The sequence below is a fragment of the Brachyhypopomus gauderio genome, chromosome 1 (assembly GCF_052324685.1).
Source record: "Brachyhypopomus gauderio isolate BG-103 chromosome 1, BGAUD_0.2, whole genome shotgun sequence".
NCBI classification, from domain to species: domain Eukaryota; kingdom Metazoa; phylum Chordata; class Actinopteri; order Gymnotiformes; family Hypopomidae; genus Brachyhypopomus; species Brachyhypopomus gauderio.
This window is the reverse complement of record NC_135211.1, coordinates 20,361,865-20,381,161: the sequence shown is the minus strand read 5'-3', so window position 1 is coordinate 20,381,161 and position 19,297 is coordinate 20,361,865. Positions and strand designations below refer to the sequence as shown.

Genomic DNA, 19,297 nt, shown 5'->3' with positions numbered 1-19,297 from the left:
AACGTATGTTCGATTTTGGGCTTTATAAAAAAAAATACTTGTATACTAATTAAAAATAATTCCTCAGCTTTAAAATTAAATGAAGCTAATTTGTGTAAACTTGAACGTAACAGGTGTACCCGAATCAGTTACGGGAGGTGACGTACTCCCCATGTATTACTACTTTCTCAGAGACTGAGCCAGAAAAGAGACATGAACACAGCGAGATTTAGTAGCTAATTAAATCTCATCTTTATTACAACCACATGTACATCAGATTCCAAGAAAAGTGTTTTCGAAAGTGAAGACGAGCAAAACCATTCCTGGCGTTCATACAGAGCGCGCGGTAGTGGCAGGTAATCCCACTGAGAGTGGACGCAGAGGAGCGCGGGGCTGTAAGTAAAAAGTGCCCTCAAGCCAGTTGCATTCAACTTTCACGCGGGGAGAGAGGGAGCGCTATTTCCAGAGCCGATAATCCACATGTCGCTCGCAGAGAGCTCTTCGGTCTTTTCCATCCATTATTCAAAACATTTGACGCATGTTGAGAATGACGCGGCACCGCGTAGAAAGGACAGAGAAACGCGCCCAAATCACAGCCGTCAGAAAGTTGTAAACATTATGCGCGTGCCTCTAGTGCTCATGCACCATAAATAGTGCAGGTGGGAAAGTAACGTTTATCAAATAACTTTTCAACTAGAATGGTTGTTAGTTCATACAATGATACATGTCATTTGCAAGCAACCCGCAGTTATAAACCTTTCAACAAGTTAGATCATCCATCAGGTTTGGCAATAATTTGATTTTACAGTTTAATCATGACCTCTCATTAACTGTAAGCGGTTTTAACTATTGTTTTCTTGCACTGCAAAAATGAATTTCCACATAAAAACAACAAAATGAGGTGGCATTAGCTCACGCTCCAAATACAGTTTTTAAATTAAATACAATTATTTGATTCTTTCTTCTTTTTCTGTCTTTCTTTGTTACAAATAATTCAAGAAATTATTGTGTTTTCATGACATCAATTGTGGCCACAAAAAATAGGTGAAACTGTATTCTACACAACTAACAGAAATCTAAGCGTCCACTGGCGTTTATCAACTGGTCATTCAGGTAATGTTGGCTATGCTGCTGTTAAACATACTGTAATTCATCCAAAATTATAAAATGTGAATTAGTATAGATGACGTTTGGCACGGAATGTTTTTCTTTGTTGTTGCTTTTTTTCTCCAGAGAAATTTGTTTATGAGTCAGAAGACTGATCGTCTGAGGCGAGGGTGGAGTATGGAAATGCCACGCCCCTTTTGGTTCCATCACCACGTGGAAGACAATCAGGAAATCTGACATCTGCTGTGCAAATTTGTTTTATTCCGAAAAATGTTTCATTTGTGTCTAATCATTTTCAAATAAACATAATCTAACTTTAATATGTAAGTCAGCACCATCTAAAATTATCATAAACGTACCTTTATTCTAAAAAGGTGTCAAGATTTCACTGCAGATAAAGATTTTCTGTAATAGGTCCAACATTTACGCAGTGCCATATTGCTTCATGTGCTCGAATAAATTGCAGCGTTTTTAAGGATAACCATTACAACTGGCTGTTATAAGTGCTCACCTGAAGCAAAAAATCTAGCCAATGAAACCTCAGAGTAACAACTACAGTATTCTGAAACGTCTATCTACAGTAAACATCAGGAACAGGAGGTAGAGCTTATGTGGTGAAGGCAGTATATCACACACACACACACACACACACACACACACACACACACTGTATGCTGCTATACTGTGGTGACAGTGAAGAGTGCTAGCTCATCTCCAGCACCGATTCAACACACACACACACACACACACACACACACACACACACACACACACACACACACACACACACACATTCTCTGTGTGCTGCTATACTGTGGTAACAGTGAGGAGTCCGCTGGCTAGCTCATCTCCAGCACCGATTCAAACACACACACATACACATACACATACTCTGTGTGCTGCTATACTGTGGTAACAGTGAGGAGTGCGCTGGCTAGCTCATCTCCAGCACCGATTCAAACACACACACACACACACACACACACATACTCTGTGTGCTGCTATACTGTGGTAACAGTGAGGAGTGCGCTGGCTAGCTCATCTCCTGCACCAATTCGTGTTCCGTGTGTCAGCAGCTCCTCCACCGTAGTCCAGTCGTCCAGCAGCTTCCTGTTCCTGAGACGACTCAATTTCCTCTGACTCAATTCCAGCAGGGTATGGTACCCACCCTCTCCCCCAGCCTCGCCCCCAGTCCCGCACCCGGGCGCACGTGCATGTTGCTGCTGCCTCTGTTTCTCCTGCATGTGTCCGCGTCGCTCGGTGCGTCTCCAGTAGCGACCCATGCGCACTTCTGCGTGGCTCTCCTCATCTGTGCTCATGCCACTGCGCTCGTCCGCCAGACGCAGCGCCCGGTTCCTCAGCAGCTGGTTCCGTACGGCCCGCGGGTTAGACAGCCCCGCCGAGGGGTTCCGGGAGGAGAGCGAGGGCGCGGTGGAGGCGTGACCCTCCAGCGTCATGTAGGGGCCGTGTCGGGCGGCCGGTTTGGGCCAGGTGTCGTCAGCGTCCTGGCTTTGGGACGGGGTGTGACTGAGGGTGTGAAAGCGCGCCTCCCTTTCTCTCTCCTTCTCTCCGTGCTTCACCTCCTCCCTCCCTCTTTCGCGCTCCCTCTCTCGGCCTTTCGGGAGCTCGCTCACCAAGCTCCCATCCTGCCTAAGGCCACTGGGTGTTCTGCCCCTGTTGTCATGGAAATGGTGCTCCTGAGGCAGAGGACAGTGGTGGTCTTCAGTGGAGCTGGTCAGACTGGGTTGACTCACGGCAGGGGCAGGGTGTGTGTGTTGGACAGGGTGTGTGTGTGGGACAGGGTGTGTGTGTGGGGCAGGTTGTGTGTGTGGGACAGGGTGTGTGTGTGGGACAGGGTGTGTGTGGGGGGCAGGTTGTGTGTGTGGGACAGGGTGTGTGTGGGGGGCAGGGTGTGTGTGTGGGACAGGGTGTGTGTGGGGGGCAGGGTGTGTGTGTGGGACAGGGTGTGTGGGTGGGACCGGGTGTGTGTGTGGGACGGGGTGTGTGGGTGGGACCGGGTGTGTGTGTGGGACCGGGTGTGTGTGTGGGACAGGGTGTGTGTGTGGGGCAGGGTGTGTGGGGTGTGTGTGGGGGGCGGGGATTGTGGCTTGTGGGGATTGGTTTGTGGAATATGTATGGTGTGTGGGGTGGTTGCCAAGGTTGGGGGAATGATTAACAGGGTGTGTGGGGTGGTTGCTAAGGTGGGGAGAATGATTGATAGGGTGTGTGGGATGGTTGCTAAGGTGGGGAGAATGATTGACAGGCTGTGTGGGGTGGTTGCTAAGGTGGGTGGAATGATTGAGAGGGTGTGTGGGGTGGTTGCTAAGGTGGGGAGAATGATTGACAGGGTGTGTGGGGTGGTTGTTAAGGTGGGGGGAATGATTGACAGGCTGTGTGGGGTGATTGCTAAGGTGGGGGGAATGATTGACAGTGTGTGTGGGGTGGTTGCTAAGGTGGGGGGAATGATTGACGGTGTGTGTGGGGTGGTTGCTAAGGTGGGGGGAATGATTGACGGTGTGTGTGGGGTGGTTGCTAAGGTGGGGGGAATGATTGACGGTGTGTGTGGGGTGGTTGCTAAGGTGGGGGGAATGATTCACAGGCTGTGCATGGTGGTTTGTAGGGTGTGTGGGGTGGTTGCTAAGGTTGGGAGAATGACTAGCAGAGTGCACATGGTGGATGTCACAGTGTGTGGGGTGGTTGTCACGGTGAGTGGGGTGGTTGTCACGGTGTAGTGCGTTTGGTTCCTGGTTGTGCCTGTAGTGGTGCAGGGTCAGGCTACAGTAGCCGGGTGATGTTGGGTGACTCGCACGTCTGCGTTGCTCCACCACCACCGGGCGATGATGCAGAGTTCGGCTTCTTCTCAGCATCCCCACAGAGGCGCTCTGGTGCGGCATCGGCCTCCGCTGGCTGGAGGGGGTACTGCAGGTGGAGAGGGCAGTGTGTGTTGTGGAGAGAGCAGCGCTGTTGGAGCCGAGCTGGTTCAGCGCCGGATGGTTGGACTTGCGGGTCTGGATGGACGACACCCTCAAGAGCCCGCGAGGGTGCACAGCCACGCGGGCATTCTGGGGCTGCACAGTCAGAGCCTCAGGGATGGCCTCCAGTTCACGATGTGCCTTTTGACCATCCCTGTGCTCACGTGGACACAGCTCCCCCTGGTGGTGCACGCGGGCATTGTAGAGACGCATGCGCTTCTCCAGCAGACGCTGAAATCGCAGGAACTCGCCAGTGCTGACGCTGTGGAAGCCGGAGTCGCTCAGCTCGGATGACATGAAGGACTCTGAGGAAGGCGAGCCCCCGCCCCCTAACCCTGCCCTGTGGGTGTGGCATTCATCCAGGCCCTCCTCCGTCTCCATGCCTGACAGCTCCCCCTGCTGGAAACTCCCATCAGTCCAGCCAAGTCCACTATCCAGCTCATGATGGAGCGGCACATAACCCGCCGTCTTCTCTATGATGTAGTCCTCATCCTCCGTCTGAAAACACACACACTTTATTTTAACATATTTCAGGTCTACAGGTCAGTATAACTGCATAACGCCCTGGTCTGTCAGAGTACGATGATGAAGGAGAGGAGGGTGTGTGTACATTATTCACCCTGAACAGTCGTATCCTGTGTTGCGGTAGGATACATCACTGTTTGTATCTCGTTTTACAGCTTCCTCTCAACATCTCACTGATTAATGTAATGTCGTTGCTTAGCAACATGACTTATTTACATAACATTTGGTCTTGCAGCTAACAGCGTAGGATGTGACTGAGGCATCTCAATGATCAGACATAACTGGACAGAATATTCCAACTGAACAAATCACTTCAAACACTCTATGTTCTGTTGCATAATACATTTATAAATCTTACACTTTTGGTGTTATAAAACTTTAATGCATTTTTGATAAGGTGTTTTGTGTTCCTTTTTACAGTTGAACAGAATTATCTTTATTTTGTAATAATAATAAAAAATAAGGAAATGCATTTACATATTTTCTGCTACTGTACTTTTTAAAAACTCGTTTAACTTATATTACTCTCCACTGAACCCCCATAAACGTTTACTGCTCTTCACTACATTGTTTTGCACATGGTGGCTCTTTCTATTAAAGGATAAGGTCGATGTCACGTCATTCCCACATGATGAATCATTTAATCACAGATGCCCACTGGGCCCAGAGCTGACGTGGTCTCCGTCATTAAGATCTACAGCAACCAATGGCAGCCAATTCCATATGTAAAGATCTGCATATAACTAAGACTCTTGTGTAATGTGGAGAAGACTCTGCTCTCCCCTGGAGGAGAGACTGTCACCTAAATAGCACTTGTCTCACCTAGAGGAGACATCACTGTCACTCAAATAACACTAGTCTCACCTAGAGGAGAGACCACTGTCACCCAAACGACACTTGTCTCACCTGGAGGAGAGACCACTGTCACCCAAAATACACTTATCTCACCTGGAGGAGAGACCACTGTCACCCAAAATACACTTATCTCACCTGGAGGAGAGACCACTGTCACCCAAATGACACTTGTCTCACCTAGAGGAGACATAACTGTCACCCAAATAACACTAGTTTCACCTAGAGGAGAGACCACTGTCACCCAAACGACACTTGTCTCACCTAGAGGAGACATAACTGTCACCCAAATAACACTAGTTTCACCTAGAGGAGAGACCACTGTCACCCAAACGACACTTGTCTCACCTAGAGGAGACATAACTGTCACCCAAATAACACTAGTCTCACCTAGAGGAGAGATCACTGTCACCCAAATGACACTTGTCTCACCTAGAGGAGACATAACTGTCACCCAAATAACACTAGTCTCACCTAGAGGAGAGACCACTGTCACCCAAACGACACTTGTCTCACCTGGAGGAGAGACCACTGTCACCCAGACGACACTTGTCTCACCTGGCTCTGAAAGCTACTAGGCTCCTCCATGTTGGTGTTGCAGCAGCCTATGAGACAGTTTTGTCCCTGTTGTCCTCTAGAGGACAGCTCAGGGTCCTGAAGGAGAGAGACAGGACAATCTCAGTGAGTGAGAAAACAGGCAGCATGTATACTTCCAGAGAGAGAGAAAGGACTCCATATTGAAAATAATATATATCTGGGGTTGTCGTTTGGGTCAGAGGAGATGCAAGTCCTGCCCCACTTTTAAATATATACAATACACACACACACACACACACACACACATAGTGCTTTGTGTGGTTAATTATGGAAATGTGTCTGTAAACGAGTTTGTTTTTAAACCTAGTGTCAGGTCTTTGCTGACTGAAGTGCATTGTGGGACAGGTACATAAGACCTCTGTTCTGTAAGGCTGATCTGTTCGTTGTCTGGCGTTATTGTTCTAGAATGTCTGTTCCAAATGGCCTTTGGTCAAATAATCACTAAATTAATCACCAAATAAACCACACATCCACCTTTTCTATTACTATTGTAAATCTTTATTTTATACTTTAGGTGAGGGACATACAAAAACTCACAAACTGATTAACGCACACATACACACGAACAACCACACAAATGCACATACATATATATACAATCAAACACTTGCAAACACACACACGCGTTACCTGAGATGGAAGGGTGTGCACATCCGCATGGTCACGTGGAGCATTTGGAAGGTACTCATATCTTCCTCTGTCTCCATGGTCACCAGGCAGGGCCATGTGACTATAATAGGGCCTGAAGGAAGGAAATATGGAAACACATGCAGGTGTGTTCAGGAAGCAGCAAGACTACTGACGTTCTTAGCATGAACTAGCCCACAGGTTCCTCAGAGCTAGAATCGATCATGTGGGTTAGATGATGTTAGTGGGAGGAGTCATGACATCACATCAACTGTGCAATGTCCACAAAATATATTAGATGTACTCAATGTACAGTGCCTTGCAAAAAAATTTCGACCTCCTAAACATTCAGATTAGTCAGGATTACAAATGGCTCTTTAATGTATTATATTGTGTCATAATTTATTTCTAATAAAACAAATCCTTAAACTGAATTAATTTAAAGTGAAATTGGTTTTATGTAAGAACTGTATTTTGGTCATACAGACTGATCCCATGTGCTTTATATCTAAGGACAGATGTTGCCATCAAGACAATAAAATTTACTTGCAATAAGGGTTAGTGTTAGGATTGGAGTTAGGGTTAGGGTTAGAGTTGGTAGTTAAGGTTAGAGTCTGGGTGGTTAGGGTTAGGGTTAGAGTTAGGGTTAGGGCCTAGAAATCATTAGAAATGTTCACTTTTACTGGACAACAGACTGTGAGTCTGAAGCAGGAAAATAAAGACCAAACATCATTCTAAGTAAATTAGGGATAAAGTTACATACATGGACAAAACAGGAAAATTCTATAATTAATATACAAGTGTTGACTTAGAGAAAGCTTATGATAGAGTATTGAGACAGGAGCTGTGGTATTGTATGAGGAAGTCAGGAGTAGCAGAAAAGTATGTGAGGGTGGTGCAGGATATGTATGAGAACAGTGTGACAGCAGTGAGATGTGCGGTAGGAATGACAGACGGGTTTAAAGTGGGGGTAGGACTACATCAGGGATCAGTCCTGAGTCCCTTCCTGTTCGCAATTGTCATGGACAGACTGACGGACGACGTTAGGCAGGAGTCCCCTTGGACTATGATGTTTGCTGATAACATTGTGATCTGTAGTGATAGTAGGGAGCAGGTAGAGGTGAGCTGGGAAAGATGGAGATATGCTTTGGAGAGCAGGGGAGTGAAAGTGAGCAGGAGTAAAACAGAGTGCATGTGTGTGAATAAGAGGGCAGATGGTGGACAGGTCCAGTTACAAGGAGTTGATTTGGTGAAGGTTGACGAGTTTACCTACAGAGTAACGGAGGGAGTGAAAGAGAAGTAAAGAAGAGAGTGCAGGCAGGGTGGTGTGGATGGCATAAAGTGTCTGGGGTGATCTGTGATAGAAGGGTGTTGGCTAGAATGAAAGGAAAGAACTATAGGACAGTAGTGAGACCTGCTATGTTGTATGGACTGGAGACAGTGGCACTAACAAAGAGACAGGTGAGGGAGATGGAGGTGTCTGAGATGAAGATGTTGAGATTCTCATTTGGAGTGACGAAGAAGGATAGGATCAGAAATGAGTTTATTAGAGGATCAGCACATGTAGCATGTTTTGGAGATAAAGTTAGAGAAGAGAGATTGAGATGGTTTGGACATGTACAGAGGAGGGAGGAGGGGTATATTGGTAGGAGGGTCTTGAGGATGGAACTTCCAGGCAAGAGGAGGAGAGGTAGACCTAAAAGGAGGTTTATGAATGCAGTGGTAGAGGATATGAGAGTGGCTGGTGTGTCAGTGGAGGACACTCAGGACAGGGCCAGATGGAGGATTTGATCCACTGTGGCGACCCCTAAACGGGAATTGCTGAAAGAAGAAAAAGAAGAAGAAGAAGAAGAAGAAGAAGGACATCCCAGGGAGTACTGCTGGATCAGCTGTGATGAAATGGAAGCTGAGTCATACCACCCAGACTCTGCTTAGACAAGTACTGCCTAATCCTAAACACCCAGGCTCTGCTTAGACAAGTATTGCCTAACCCTAACCCCAACCCTAACCACCCAGACTCTGCTTAGACAAGTACTGCCTAACCCTAACCCTAACCTTAACCACCCAGACTCTGCTTAGACAAGTACTGTCTAACCCTAACCCTAACCCTAACCACCTAGGCTCTGCCTAGACAAGTACCCAAGAGCCCAGTGTGAGATCACAACTGGCTTGAATGGGAGGGTGGGTAGAAATAAGCCATTACTGAAGAAAAAACACATAGTACCAGAGAAAATCTTAGAGTACAGTGGCAGATTGACCCAGCTAAAATGTGAAATAATTGGGAAAAAATTAACATTGTTGGCCAAATTTCGAAACAGTATTTATGCAACAAAATGTAATACTGCCTTTTCCTGAACAAACACCATCGCAACGTGAAGCTAACCCTAACACCTAACCCATAACCCTAACCCTAACCTTACCCTAACACTAAATCCTAACACTAACCCTACGCCTAACCCCTAGCCCTACCCTAACCCTAAATCCTAACTCTAACCCATAACCCTAATCTTACCCTAACTTTAACCCTAAATCCTAACCTTAGCTGAGGAGGGGGTAGATGAGCATGAGAAGCTGCTTCTCCTCTGCCGGGACTGGGCAACTCTGTAAAACTGAAGAACACATGGATGGTGCAAAACACAGGCAGTACTCTCTGAGTGTAAAAGAGCCGAGAGGACCAAGTGTAAGAGAGGACAGGGTGTAAGAGAGGACAGAGTGTAAGAGAGGACAGAGTGTAAGAGAGGACAGGGTGTAAGAGAGGACAGGGTGTAAGAGAGGACAGAGTGTAAGAGAGGACAGGGTGTAAGAGAGGACAGAGTGTAAGAGAGGACAGGGTGTAAGAGAGGACAGGGTGTAAGAGAGGACAGAGTGTAAGAGAGGACAGGGTGTAAGAGAGGACAGAGTGTAAGAGAGGACAGGGTGTAAGAGAGGACAGGGTGTAAGAGAGGACAGGCTGTAAGAGAGGACCGAGTGTAAGAAAGTACAGGGTGTAAGAGAGGACCGAGTGTAAGAAAGGACAGGGTGTAAGAGAGGAGGACCCAGTGTAACAGAGGACAGGGTGTAAGAGAGGACCGAGTGTAAGAGAGGACAGGGTGTAAGAGAAGACAGAGTAAGAGAGGACCCAGTGTAAGAGAGGACAGAGTATATGAGAGGACCAAATGTAAGAGAGGACCCAGTGTAAGTCTGGACCCAGTGTGAGAGAGGAATGTCACCTTTCAGCAGCACATGGACCTCAAGACCAGAGCAAGTCTGAACAGAAAGGTTAAAGGTTAATCTTCTGCAATGGCCAAGTCAAAATCCAGGTCTCAATGCAATCTGTGGCATTTTTTGAAAATTGCAATTATTAACTACCATCCATTAAACCTAAACAATATCTAGCAAATCTACCAAGAGGAATGGAAAAAAGTAACTGACAAACAAAGATTGTAAAACACGTAAAACAGTTGTCACATATCGCATCATACACAGGGGTTGAATACTTAAGACAACAGAATCTTTCTGTTTTACTTTCTGTGAGCTTCCCCAGAGCAGGGTTCCCATTATCAGTATCAGTGTGTAGCATCACACAGCTGCTCTGTGTGGTAGAGAAAGAGTGTGTATGGAACAGTGCACTGATGCTCTCAAGTAACACTACAATAAAGTACTGCAGTAACATTACAGAAAAGTACTGACATAACACTACAGAAAAGTACTGTGGTAACATTCCAGTAAAGTAATGCTGTAATATTACAGTAAAGTACTATAGTAACATTACAGTAAAGTACTGAAGTAACATTACAGTAAAAGTACTGCAGTAACATTACACTAAAGTATTGTAGTAACATTACAGTAAAGTACTGACAACACTACAGTAAAGTACTGACATAATACTACAGTAAAGTACTGCTGTAATTCTACAATAAAGTTCTGTAGTAACATTACAGTAAATTACTGTAGTAACATTACAGTAAATTACTGAAGTAACACAACAGTAAAGTACTGCAGTAACATTACAGTAAGTTGTGAAGTGACATTACGTTGATGTACTGTAGTAACATTCCAGTCCTGCTAAGTAATTAACAGTATTAAGAGGCTGTCACACCATTAGGCACAAAGACACTGACTCTTACACCCAATCATCATGCTCTACACATTCATTCATTCTTTTTTTTCTTTAATTTAATGTGTAATTATACTTATTGGTTAATCATCAAGCCCTTAATACCCTGTGTCAGAAGCTGCAGTCTGAGGGAATTTGAGGTTCACTACATGCTCTGACCCCAGCAGATTCCACCAGCAGCAGATGACGTTTACAAACACAGAAAAATTATATTCAGCTCATCTTAGTTGGTGGTGACCATCAGTTCAATGAATGAATGAATGAATGAATACATTTATTTATTTGATGATTGAAAGTACACAAAACACAGATAAAATCAATATAAAATATAAATATATTTTCTTTCCTGATGCGTTTTAAATCTGAATGATCTGAAGGAGGGTTTTCTTGTACAGTGAGCATGAGCAGTTATAATTTTTATAATTGTAATTTTTCAGAGCTCTGGGACACTATTTTTAAACAATTTTATAATTAGCATCTTAACATAACTACTCTGTCTTGACATAACATTTAACATAACTCTGTCTTAACATAACTCTGTCATCCACCGTTAACCAATTCACCTACCTAAAATGAGTGTACATGTTACATCCAAGTTGTACATGCATGTAGTTGTAAAATGGATGTAGTTGGAGAATTTGTTTTGAGCCTTGGGCTAATTTACCCTTGAATTCCTGAGGTAAACTTTGACCTAATCACATACTCAACATGAGACTGAAGCTGACTCCAACATGCACAAAACAGCTTGAATAGGTAAAATCACTTTTTGCTTTATTTTTAGAAGGGGTTTCCAATCCATACTGTAACCTGACAAAGAACCATTTAATTAAATATCATGACTTGGTTCACTGAGGATGTACACAACTGATTTATCTTTATAAGATTTTTAAAGAGCAGAATCATCTGCATATGAGACAATTCCAGCTGAAGATGTAACAGATTAGTTAAAGTTTTGTTCAAACATTTGTTTCTTATACAACACATTTGTTCTTTAAATGTCTGAGAGATAGCAGCATCTCTCAGGAGCTGGAGACATTCTTACATTTCCAGTTTTTGTCTTGTGTCAGCACCAGATTGGGGCCAAGGCCATTATGTGTTTAATTTTCATTTCATAAATAATTACTTTCAACTGAATTCAAATGAATGGATTTTTCAAATGGTTAATTGAATCTGGTGGACGTATATTTAAACAAATAATAAAAAGGCAAGCTTTCCCAAAAGCATCGTATTACAAAGATCATAATTAAATGCTAAAACAAGAATCACATTGAACACTTTTCCTACCATCTAAAATGGACTAAACACTTTTAGGGTGTCAGCACACACACACACACACACACACACACACACACACACACACACACACACACACACACACACACACACACACACATCAGCAGCGGCGGCGGCAGTACCTGTCAGCGTAGTGGCTGTGGGCTGCAGGGTTCGGGCCGCAGGCTACAGAGTGCAGGGCCTCCCAAGACAACTCAGTCTGAGTGCTGCAGTCTGATGCTTGATGGTACTGCAAACTCCGCCCCCTCCGTCCTTCTATCTGCACTGTAATTGGCTGTTCATAGCTGGCCAGGATCCTTAGAGCCTCTCGGTTCGGCATGTGGCTCAGGTCCTGAGTGTTCATCTGACACACACACGCACCACACATCAAACACACACACACACACACACACACACACACACACACACACACACACACACACACACACACACACACACACCACACACACAAATTACTAATGAGTTTGTTTTTTGTAACGAGTAAAGAGTGTAAAGAGTTTAAATATTAAACAATAATCAGAATAACAATCTACCACATGGTAAATCAGCGCTGTCTGTTCTACAGTAAGTCAAGAGGCTTAACCCTATGGACACTATTTCCAGAGACACACTATATATAGAGGATGTGTGTAGTTAATGAAGATTAAAATGCTTTTGACAAGCTTTGTTCTACTGTGAAATCAAAGACATGTTTAGTTCAGCTTCTCTTCACATCTCAGTGAAGAATCTATGCAGTAAATCTTTAAATTGTCACGTTCTGTTTTGCAGCATCCAGAGAACAATAGTGTAATAGTGTTTAAATCACTCCAGACTGTTTAGGTCAGGCAACACCAGCCATAATACACTACTGCCTTCCCCAACACCGGCTATAATACACTACCGAACACCAACACTGGCCATAATCCACTACCGAACCCCAACATTGGCCATAATCCACCACTGCCTTCCCCAAAACCATCCATAATCCATTAACTGGACCCGAACACAAGCCATAATTCACTACTGCCTTCCCCAACACCCGTCAATAACTATGTCAGTGTTTCTTTTACAGTGGAACTTATATCAGTTTATAAAGTAATTCAATCTGGACCTGATACTCTGCTCTGTGGGAAACCATTGAAAGATCTTTCAGAACAGAAGGAAAATATAATAAAGAGTATAATATATAATAAAGAGTAGTTTTGTAACCAAAGCCAAATCTAACCAGACAAGAGCAAGGTGCTAGCAGCACCAAGACATGCGTACGTCCCTTTGGATCACAGTCTGCCAAATCCTGTGAATGTAATCTATCCAACCCAGTCTGCACAAACTGAAAGCTTTTTTTTCTTGCAGTAAGAATAATAATGTTTACATTATGCAAACACTCAGTGTGGATTAAAAAGGAAATAGCCTGATTGGTTGCAGCCACCAGTCAGAAGCTGTCAAGGAGAAGTCTGTTGCCTGGAGACTGATGCTACTCCAAAATGTATCTCATCTCAATGAACACACCCTGCTTATTTTGTGCCAACCTAGGAGTCTCCATATGCTGCAAACGTCTGTGTAGTCTAATCTCTTGCCTGAGTAGTCTAATCTTTAGTATGTGTAGTCTAGCCTCTAGTTTGTGTTGTCTAGTCTCTCCTGGCTCCAGCACACCTGAATATATGTTGGTTCTTAGTTAGCTGAGGAGTTAAATCAGGTACTGTAGATTCACCATTCTAAAAATATGTGGTTTATGTGGATTTCCAAGAGCTACAGGGGTGTCTTGAGACACCTGGGGTACACTGAAGCAGATAGAATCCCACTCCCCTGGTGAACAGAGCCACTAGCCCAGTGTACTCATGCCTCAAATAGAACACATCTTTAGCAGAGAACACACACACACACACACACACACACACACATGCACAAACATACACATGCACAAACATACACACAAAAAAACAGAGTCAATATTCTATATTCCTGTTCTTCCATAGTGACATTAACACTAGGCGTTTTCATAACAATTGCACATCACTACTATGAGTCACAGTCGAGAGAGAGAGAGAGAGAGGGGGGGGGGAAAGGAAGAGGTAAGGAGAAAGAGAGAGAGTGAGATAGGGAGCAGTAGATTTGCATACATACGTATGTTTAATTAAGGTGGAAAAGGCTTGACATCATTAAGTACCGGAATGTGTGTCTGTATGTACACACACACACACACACACACACACACACACACACACACACACTCCAGTAGGATTTTCTTATACTGCCACTTTTGTCAAATCTTAAAGAAGAGCACACAAATCCTACAAGCCACAGTGCCCACCTGCACCAGACACAGGGATATATATATATATATATATATATATATATATATATATATATATATATATATATATATATATATAGAGAGAGAGAGAGAGAGAGAGAGAGAGAGAGAGAGACGGGAAGGGAGAGTCCGTCTGTCTCTGGAGAGATTGTTGGTTGTGGTAGATCGACAGAGATGTCACTGCAAGTCATCATCAACTCTTCTGTTCACGAGTACCAGTAGACACACACACACACACACACACACACACACACATGCATGAACGCACGCACGCACGCACACACACACACACACACACACACACACACACACACACACACACACACACACACACACACACACACACACACACACATAACCCTCATGTCATCTTACTAACATCAGCCACTGCATCAGATCAGACATAGACACTCAATCAATGTCTTTAAAACACAAATACACACACAAACACACATACAGTACTCACCCCCATTCCGTCCCCCGACCACGGCCCCGAAAGCCGACAGCCCATTGCCACGGCAACAGATGAGGACAGTCTTTTAGCTCTGCTCCAAAATCACCAGAAAAACGAGAAAGCGATGAAGATGAGGAGAAGGAAGAGGGGCAGGCTGGTCTCAGCTGGCATACACACACTCCCAACAGACACACATACACCCACAGACAGAGCTCCACAATGAGAAATCCAAAGCAAAGATAGATAGAGAGAGAGAGAGAGAGAGAGAGAGAGAGAGAGAGAGGGAGAGAGAGAGCGAGCAGTATAGGAGATGTGAGTTTCTCCCGTTCCTCTTCAGTAATCCCCTCCCTCTGAATCCTCCCTCTGCCTTGCTGCCAGTCTCATGTGTTAGCCCCGCCCATCTCTCAAGCCTCCTGCCAATCACATATTAGCACTGCCCCTCCTTCAGTCCCCCCTACCAGAAATAACACGGTAATCCTGCTAGAAAATAAACCCCACCTCAGTTGTATGCATACATTCCCTGATTCGTCTCTCCCTAGTGTCTGTCAGTTTGTAATGAGATTTGACTGGTCAGTCAGCACCCCTTACTGGCCACAGTAAGATCTTCCAGTCACGCAGACCCAAGCTACATTGGTCTTCATATGTCTCATGTACTCCCTCAACCTCATATATGCATTCTCTCTCTTTTCTTCTCTTTCCATAATGTATCTGAAATGGATGGTCCCCCCATGAAGCTGTCTAAATGATCTATGAACAATAACGCACACACATACACACAGCTGTATTACTATGTGATCAATGACATAACTCATTTGGTAGAGTTACAGTGCTTTTATAAATTCACTGAGAAAAAAAAAAAGATCACAACCAGTTACAACACTATCAATTTGAGCTAATTAAGTGATTACCATTTTACTGTCTTACCTTTAATGTTAATTAGTGGTTATGCGTTAAACACAGACTGCATTAGAATGTGTGTTTTCAGCCTCCGGTACTGCTCCAACAGGATGTGTGTGTGTGTGTGTGTGTGTGTGCGTGCGTGCACGTATATGTGTGTGTGTGCATGTGTGTGTGGATGTGTCTATCAAAGGCTATAAATGGAATGTTTGTCCAGAAAATATGAAGGTGGTTGTTAGCATTAAACATTTGTCAAATCATTAGTGTATAATACATAATGTGTGAGCTAGCCTTCTAAATGTGAGTGCTTTCTGCATGTCTTACACACTGGAGAATGTGTAGATGTGTGTGTATGTGTGTGGGAGGTAGTAGTGAAGAGAAGAGATGAGGAATGAACAGGCATGTGCCTCATATTCTCTCTCTCTCTCTCTCTCTCTCTCTCTCTCTCACACACACACACACACACACACACACACACACACACACACACACACTATACTACATCTTGCACTCACTAATGCACATCCTGAACACATTAAAATAAAATATAAAAAAACGGACTAACAATCACACTGCAATTAAGATCACCAGTACGAGTTTAATTATTTACACTGCTACTATATATAGAACTACTCCATCACTGTGGCTAAACCTACCATACTAATACTTCATCACTGTGGTTAAACCTACCATGAGTGCTACACACACACACACACACACACACACACACACACACACACAGTCGCATGTGTATCTGTATGAGTGTGTCACACCGAGCTGTCTCATTAGCCCGTGCAGGTTGGGGTTCCTCTGCTGAGGCAGTCTTCATGTCTCTCTGCTAAGGTGGTCTCCATGTCTCTACCAGGCATCACTGCTTTGGCCTACAGCACAGCTTTCTGTGGCCCCATCAGCACAAGCCCCTGCATTCCGAAGAAATATCTAAGCTATCCAAAGCACCAGCTTTGGCTTCAACGATAAAATATCCAGTGATGAAAAATCTTGAGGTCAAATTTCTTCAGTGTCCTAGCATAAGGCAGTTCTAGCCTAAGGCCGCTCTAACGTACGGCCATTCTAGCGTAAGGGTATTCTAACATAAGGCAGGTCTAGAGTAAGGCCATTCTAGCGTAAAGCAGATCTAGTGTAAGGCCATTCTAACATAAGGCCATTCTAACATAAGGTCGTTCTAGCGCAAGGCCATTCTAGCATAAGGCAGATCTAGCATAAGGCCATTCTAATGTAAGGCTGTTCTAGCGTAAGGCCGTTCTAGCTTAATGATGTAGTCTTATCTTCCTGTCAGGTATTTGAAGGCTAGGCTAAGCATAACATTTGCATGTATTTGCAGGAAGGGTCATTGCAGAAACGTTTTGATGGACAGTATGGCCTTCAAGGGAGAGAGAAGTGGCTAAGACTGGCATAAGTTAACAAGAACTTTAAAATAGATTGTAGCAGCTTTGAGTGTTAGATCATTCTCATGTGTGTTTGGTATTAAAAAAGAAGAAATGGATAGAACTGTGGGCTTTTACTAATTCATATGTATGCTCCAGTGGTAGAGAACCTTTGGTGCTTTGAGAGATGCCAGCGTGGAAGTTTCTCGAGGTCATATTTGCTCCATGGACAAAAAGCTCCTACACTCTCGCCATTATTACCAGGCAGGACCCAGATGCAGAGATGACCCTGAGATGCCCTCTGTGCAGAGATGCCCCTGAGACAATCCAGCACATTACAGCAGAATGCAAGATGCTAGCAGGCAGACGGACATGAAATGCCACAACCAATTGGCTGGCATAGTTTACAGAAAATCTTTGCCAAGTACAGGTTGCAAGGTCAATTGGGATACAACCATGAAGTGGTGGATAATGACTGAGCTAAGATCCTGTGGGAAGTCCAGATACAGTCTGACAAAATGGTAATGGCTAACCAACCAAACACAGTAGTGAAGGACAAACAGCAGGAGAGGGTGTAGTGATGGACAAACAGCAGAAGAAGGTGGATGTAGCAACATCTCAGATTGCTGTCCAGATGAATGCAGTCCTTGGAATAGCTGGTACAGCACAGGACTTAACACTTTATCTGACTGGATCTGGAGGTTCAGTGGATATTAAGCCTTATTGTCCATCACTTTCTGTGGTTCCTCCAACTTGGATATGGGGGTGTCTAGGGTATATGTGGCTCTAATAGCACCACAACATCATTCACCAGTGTTATGAAGCATATTATGTCGCCCACAGAAAGTAAGGTGAAAATCAAACAAATAATTCACTTCATATACAAATATATGCTTCATACCACTGGTGAATGACGTTGTGGTGCTATTAGAGCCACATTTAATATTTTGTGACTTCCACGAGCTTGAAGGACTGCATCCATGTGGTTTGACAATGATTCATACAATTTATTGATGAAGTCATCAGGAATAGCAAAGAATGCTGTCTTACATGCCTCCCAGAGTTCATCAAAATTATTTGGTTTTGTCTTCCAAGCTTCCTCTTTCATCCTACCCCAAACATGCTCAATGATGTTCATGTCTGGTGACTGGGCTGGCCAGTCCTGGAGCACCTTGATCTTCTTCGCTTTGAGGAACTTTGATGTAGAGATGGATGTATGAGATGGAGCACCATCCTGCTGCAAAATTTTACCCCTTTTATGATTGGGAATGTAAGATGTAGCTAATATTTCTTGATATTTTAGGCTATTGATATTGCCTTCCACCTTGCAAATGTTTTGCACACCCCCATACTGAATGTAACCCCAGACCATGATCTTTCCACCACTGAACTTGACTGATTTCTGGGTGAATCTTGGATCCATTCTGGCTCCAGTAGGTCTCCTGCAGTATTTGCGGTGGCTGTGGTGTAATTCAACTGAAGATTCATCTGAGAAATCCACCTTCTGCCACTTTTCCAGCGTCCATCCATTTAGCAGCCTTTTGTTTAGTGCTGGCTTCTGGGCACTGATTCGACAATGGAGGCCATTTCGAGACAGAATCTTACAAGCTGTTCTAGTTGACACAGGGACTTGAGGTGACCAGGCCTGGTGGAGCTCTGCTGCAGTGGAAGAGGGACTAGCTTTGGATTTTCTAACCAACAAATGTTCCTCCCGAGCAGCTGTCTTGTGGGGTCTGCCGGACCTGGTCTTGTCAAAAACATCTCCAGTCTCTTCAAATCTTTTTTTTATTCTTTGTACTTGACGCTGAGACACATTAAAGGTGTCAGCCACCTCTGCAGTGGATTTGGTCTTCAGCGTCTTGATAATCAAGGCTTTGGTCGCAGGATGGATTTTTGGCATGTTGTCAGATGTTGCAGTGCAAGTGAAGCTCTGGGGTGCTGGAGTTATTTTTATACACACCCACTAATTAACCAATCAATTTGTGAGCACAGGTGAGGCTGTAAACTAGGATTGGGTGCATTATATGACAAGGCGACAACTTTTGTCTTGCCAAAATCTGACCTTACTGTGTTCATTTAATGATCAATATTTCTGCAGTGAAGCAAATTTATTTTCGTAAATTAAATCTCATTTGGGAGGGTTTCAGCTTTCATATGAGTCATTTCTAAAACCAATCAATGAATTTAAAGTCAGTGTAACGGTCTGCGCTGGGCAGAACA

At 44.2% G+C, this 19,297-nt stretch overlaps 1 protein-coding gene across 8 annotated transcripts in view; it reads right to left on the bottom strand.

Moving 5' to 3' along the window:
• Nucleotides 1–207: 207 nt before the first annotated feature.
• The window catches only part of LOC143511489 (uncharacterized), a 29,692-nt gene continuing 10,602 nt past the window's right edge, over nucleotides 208–19,297 (bottom strand). Inside the window, exons 1-6 of one of the 8 annotated variants that reach the window (XM_077001127.1) lie at nucleotides 18,128–19,168; nucleotides 14,808–14,886; nucleotides 12,171–12,391; nucleotides 6,663–6,774; nucleotides 5,994–6,089; nucleotides 208–4,556 (exon numbers count right to left, since the gene is read on the bottom strand). In XM_077001127.1, coding sequence (XP_076857242.1) covers nucleotides 2,088–4,556; nucleotides 5,994–6,089; nucleotides 6,663–6,774; nucleotides 12,171–12,391; nucleotides 14,808–14,852 — 2,943 coding nt within the window. In that variant the 5' untranslated portion in view covers nucleotides 14,853–14,886; nucleotides 18,128–19,168 and the 3' untranslated portion in view covers nucleotides 208–2,087. The other 7 variants (XM_077001128.1, XM_077001136.1, XM_077001129.1 and 4 more) reach the window with 7 other exon arrangements.